The 5,959-nt window shown below is 42.5% G+C and overlaps 1 protein-coding gene across 1 annotated transcript; it reads left to right on the top strand.

Moving 5' to 3' along the window:
* The first annotated feature begins 325 nt into the window (after positions 1-325).
* On the top strand, positions 326-3,138 carry RWDD2B (RWD domain containing 2B). The gene is made up of 4 exons (XM_009073529.1): positions 326-532; positions 617-684; positions 1,798-2,163; positions 2,901-3,138. The coding sequence occupies exons 1-4, from the start codon at positions 326-328 to the stop codon at positions 3,136-3,138; spliced, it is 879 nt and encodes a 292-aa protein (XP_009071777.1).
* The last annotated feature ends 2,821 nt before the right edge of the window (positions 3,139-5,959 follow it).

Consider the following 5,959-nt stretch of genomic DNA (forward strand, 5'->3'; position numbering starts at 1 on the left):
GGTGAGGTGAGGTGAGGTGTGCTCGCTGAGGAGAGGACGCTGTCCCGTCGTGGTAACGCCCAGCTCTGTGCCTGCCACAGCGTACAGCCGCGCGTGTGAAATACTGCTGTGGTGACAACACCAAGCCCTGTCCCACCTCAGGTCAGTGCAAGCCGCCTGGGCTGCCACTGCGTGTCTGCGTGTGTAAACCGCCCGGCAGATATGAGTAAATTATGTTGATTAATATGATTTGCATAGAGGTGGTTAACGAACTCTGTCCCCTATTCAAGCCATGTTTTTTTTCCCTTTTTTTTTTTTTTATTTTATTGCTCAGGGAACGACAGAAATGACTAACCGAGAAGAAGCTGAGATACAGATTTCAGAGTTAGATTTGCTATCTAGCATGTTTCCTTATGAGGAGGAGTTCGCTGTGACTGACCAGCTGGCTCTAGCTGAACTGAAACACTCTGTTGAAAGTGGGTCTGAAGAGGCACTGTCTTCAAAAGTTCAGTTTGTACTGAATGTAAAGGCAGAGGTCCCTTACGCCTCTATGGTACTGTAAACTCCTTTTTATATTTTATTATTTTGTGGGATTTTTGTACTTTCCTAAACTGAACGTTTACCCGTTTGATTTTAGGTGGAATTCTCTATGGCCTGTGCTTTACCATTGAAATATCCAACTGTTCTCCCAGAAATTACTGTAAGGTATGGCAGCTAATAAAAACATGTAGAAGTTATAGTGCACTACACGAATACAGGAAAATCAGTCCTTTTTTTGATAGTTTGCTGCCAAATTAAGCCGACTGACAACAATGTTGAAGAAGAGCAAATGTACAAGGTTATGATTTCTCTGGTGTGCTCATCATATATGTGAGGAAAATGAAAAAAGTGCGGAGGAGTGCCATTATCTCTGCAGAAAGTTTACATGTAGATACTGTAGATAGGTCTGATGCTCAAGAAGAGAGACTGCTGTCTGTTTTGACAAGGCTTAACACTAACAAAAGGAGTGAAAAGATTGTCGATGGTCTAATTCTTCCCATGTCACAAGGCTGTTACTCCCAGCCTTTTGGTACTTTTCAATTCTGTTTAAAGAAGTAGCCTTGCATATTACGGGAGATTAAGTCAGCCACCATACTTACTTTTTAAGTACCTTTTTCTGGATTTTGATTTACAGATTGGTAGTACTCTATATGAATTCAAGAGTTAGCATGCCAATTAAGTACTAATTAAGACTTTTTCATAGATGATGAGACAAATATCAACAGCAAGGGCATATCTAAATCTGACCGATTTTCTTGGCAGCTTGAATTAAAACTTTGGAAAAGTTACAAAACTGGTGAAGGGTCTAGAGAGTAAGTTATAGGAGCAGCTGAGGAAGCTGTGGGTATTTAGCTTAGAGAAAAGGAGGCTCACCAGGAGACCTCATCACTCTCTACAACTACCTAAAAGGAGGTTGTAGCCAGGTTGGGGTCAGCGTCTTCACCCAGGCAACTAGCAACAGAATGAGAGGAAATGGCCTCAAGCTGTGCCAAGTGAGGTTCAGGTTGGACATCAGAAAGAATTTCTTTATGGAAGGGGCTGTTAGGCATTGGACCAGCCTGCCCAGGGTGGTGGTGAAATCACCATCCCTGGAGGTGTTCAGGTAACAACTGGACATGGCACTTAGTGCTCTGGTCTAGCTGACAAGGTGATCAGTCAAAGGCTGGACTTTATGATCTTGGTTGATCTTTCAACCTGAAAGATTCTATGATTCTGTGATTATAAAATGCTAAATTGTAAGCATGTGATCAGTACATTTATGTCTTTCTTTTTCTTTAGGTCGGCATTATTAAGCCGCTCTCAGCAGATTCGTCTGAACTCTGATCTAAAAACATATTTGATGCAAAACTGCAGTGGTGAGCCCTGTATGTTGAGTGCAAGGGAATGGGTGAAAGACCATGCAGCTGCTTACATTGACAAAGAGCTTTCATCTTCTTCAGTGACAACTTCAGATGCCACACCCTCAGAAGTCACCACGTTCACTCGATTGTGGATCTATAGTCATCACATTTACAACAAGCGAAAAAGAAAGAATATTATTGACTGGGCCAAGGAGCTCTCTCTGTCAGGGTTTTGCATGCCAGGGAAACCAGGTGTTGTTTGTGTAGAAGGTTTACAAAGTAGTTGTGAAGAGTTCTGGTCAAGGTTAGTTTCTCCTTTGTATTTAAATGCTATTAGTAGTTAGAATATGATATGTGGTACATGTGGCTAGAAGGTGGGAAATCCAACCACCTTCCAACCTGTAAAAACCTGCAAAGTATTTGTGTTTATCATAATGTATTTGCAACTCTGAATATCTACTGTACTGTTGGTTGAAGCTTTCAAAGCAACTAGGACTGCATGGTGCACACTTACTTCTGTTTTATTTTCCTTTCTATATCACTTTTGTAAAGATGGACTGCAGTACTTCAGTCATGTTAGATATATATATATTATACATCATTTTTATATATGTATATATCCCATATCTATATATATCTGTCCAATATTTATATATATATATCCCATATACCATCTTATATACTTCTGGATGGCGCAGAGTGAATGAACTTTGTAATTTATAACAGCTAAGAGAGTGTGAGAATTCTTAGCACAGGCAAGGCAGACGTGGCCACTGAAGTGGAAACCACATCTTCATTATTTTGTGAGGAATATCATTAAGGTTTGTGAATCCTGAGGAGATATAAAGAAACAAGCTTCTGCTTGTGGGATTGTGCTCATGTGAGTACTATATGTATGACCAGCTCTTGAACCATTATCTCTGTTGAGATAGATATACACAAGTGGAATTTATTGACTTTTGTGATAATAGTTATTCCATAGTATTTCCTAAAACAGTCTTTATTTTATAGACAGGTTAATATTTCTCCAATTGATTTCAGAATAAGAAGATTAACATGGAAAAGAATTCTCATTCGGCACAGAGAAGATGTTGCTTTGGAAGGTGGAGGACACGACGAGATTCAGAAACAACGAAAATTCTCCACTTTGGAAGAAAAATGTTTTGATGCACATGGTGCTAGGGGAAATCATATGGATTTGGGGCAACTATATAATTTTTTAGAAGAAAAGGGATGTGCTGACATTTTTCGAATGTACTTTGGGGTTGAAGGGCATTGAAGGGTTTGAAGATCAGCACAGGCCCCAGTGCTTATGTTGGTAAATTAATCCTCATGACAGATTCCTTAGCTGTTCTACAGCACTTGGTCAGAGAGGGAATGGTTTATATAATGAATCCAGTTTTCGATGAGAACAAGTATCCAGTGAAATCCTGGATAATGAAAATGACTGTGATTGATTCTTTTATTACAGTTTCTGGTTTTAAGGAGATTAGGGTACATATCTAATTACACAAATCTAATTACAATGTTTGATAATCTATGGGGCAGTTACAGGACTATAGATGAATGAATATATGAATAAGAAGAGATAAAAATGCAGTGTGGATATCTCAGGAGAGGAAATGTGATGCTTACACTATGTGTTACTGTTTACATATGCTACATGAAGACTTTTTTTGTAAAAATTTTTTCATGTACTTTCTACCTGAAAGTTTATTAAGACATGAGATTAAAAGGAGGGAGCACAGCATCACAGAATTGGTCTGGTTGGAAGGGACCACAGCTCAAGCAGGGTCATCTTAGAGCACATGGCACAGGACTGCATCCTGATGGTTCTGGAACATCTCCAGAGGTGGACTCTACAGCCTTTCTGGGTGATCTGTTCCAGTGCTTGATCAACTGCACAGGAAAGAAGCTCTTCCATGAGCTCAGGTGGAGCTTGGCATGCATCGGTTTCTGCACGTTGCCTCTTGTCTTACTGCTCAGCACCACAAGCAGAGCCTGGCTCCATCCTCTGACACCTCCTTCAGACACTGATAGACATTGATGAGGTCCCCTCTCAGCTGTCTCTTCTCAAGGCTGAACAAGTTTTCAAGAGTCTTGCTCATGCTAACAGGATGAGGTAGGATGCCTACTCTAAGGCATAAGAATTTTTTGTAGGTTTAAGTGTGTATGCATGTAAGAGACATGCTGTGGTGGCTCCACTACATCTGTAGCTGAAGAGTTTTATTTGTGGAAAAGCAGCAGTTTACCAAGGATTGAGCTCCCTTACAGCACACTCCAAAACTGTGAATTGACCCTCAGCCTTCTGAGTTCACAAGTTTGCAGTCCTGTAATACAGGGTGCATTATGCTGCCTGTGTTTTTGAGTCTGGTTTGAACAAAGTTGTATCAATGAATGTTAATATATGGATACTGTATGAAAATTGCAGGTCAGAAAAAGCAGATTAAATATTTTTATTAAATTGAATATTGATTAAATATTATCTATGTAGATCCAGTAAAATTCCTAACATTCAGATCTCTGGTATGGACCTGAACACTTTTTTAGCAATACTTCACAGTGGTGTCATTTGACAAGGGTAGATTTGCCTCTGGGTGAAACTTTCCCAAATCCAAAGTCCTTGTAAGCGTAGAAGACTGCCGCAGCTCTGTGACGGCCCTGGGGATGCTGGAAGTCTCCCTGCATTTATGGAAGAACCGGGAAACTATAGACCAGTCAGTCTCACCTCTGTGTCTGGCAAGGTCATGGAGCATATTCTCCCGCAGGCTAAGCTTAAGCACATGAAAAGCAAAGAACTGATTGGTAATAGCCAACATGGCTTTGCCAGGGGCAAGTCATGCCTGACAAATTTGGTGGCCTTCTATGATGGGGCCACTGAATTTGTAGATAGGGGCAGAGCAACTGGTATCGTCTACCTGGAGTTATGCAAAGCGTTTGACACTGTCCTGCATAACATCCTTGTCTCTAAATTGGAGAGCCATGGATTTGATGGGTGGACCACTCAGTGGATAAAGAACTGACTGGATGGTCACACTCAGGGAGTTGTGGTCAGTGTCTCATTGTCCACATGGAGGCCAGTGACAAGTGGTGTCCCTCAGGGGTCAGTGCTGGGGCTGATACTGTTCAACATCTTTGTCAGCAACATGGATAGTGGGATTGAGTGCTCCTTCAGCAAGTTCACTGATGACACCAAGCTGTGTGGGGCAGTTGACATGCTCGAGGGAAGGAATGTGCCTTCCAGAGGGAACTTGACAGGCTTGAGAGGTGGGACAATGCAAACCTCATGAAGTTCAGCAAAAGAAAGTGCAAGGTCCTATATCTGGGTCATGGCAATCCCAGGCACACCTACAGGTTGGGTGGAGAAGTAATTGAGAGAAGCAATGAGGAGAAAGATTTGGGAGTGATAGTGGATGAGAAACTCACCATGAGCTGCAGTGTGTGCTAGAGCCCAGAAAGCCAATTTAATCCGGGGCTGTATCAAAAAGAGTGTGGCCAGCAGGTCAAAGGAGGTGATTCTGCCCCTTTACTCCTTTTGTGAGACCCCACCTGGAATACTATGTGCAGTTCTGGTGCCCTCAACAGAAAAAGGACGTGGAACTGTTAGAGCAAGTCCAGAGAAGGGCCACAAAGTTGATAAGAGGACTGGAGCATCTCCCATATGAAGATAGGCTGAGGAAGTTGGGGCTGTTCAGCCTGGAGAAGACTGTGTGGAGACCTCATAGCAACTTCTCAATATCTGAAGAGCCTACAAGGGAGTCGGAGAGGGACTCTTTGTTAGGAACTGCAATGCTAGGACAAGGGATAGTGGGTCCAAATTGAAGGAGGGGAAGTTTAGGTTAGATATTAGGAAAAAGTTTTTTCCTGTGAGGGTGGTGAGACACTGGAACAGGTCGCCCAGGGAGTTTGTGGATGCCCCAACCCTGGCGGTGTTCAAAGCCAGGTTGAATGAGGCCTTGAGCAACCTGGTCTAATGGGAGGTGTCCCTGCCCAGGGCAGGGGGTTGTGACTAAATAATCTGTAAGGCTCTTTCCAACCCCTACAATTCCATGATTGGAAGATGGGTCGCTGCGCACAGAGCCCGCGCCCACCCCCAGCGC

The sequence above is a fragment of the Acanthisitta chloris genome, unplaced genomic scaffold (genome assembly GCF_000695815.1).
Source record: "Acanthisitta chloris isolate BGI_N310 unplaced genomic scaffold, ASM69581v1 scaffold16894, whole genome shotgun sequence".
Classification (NCBI taxonomy): Eukaryota; Metazoa; Chordata; class Aves; order Passeriformes; family Acanthisittidae; genus Acanthisitta; species Acanthisitta chloris.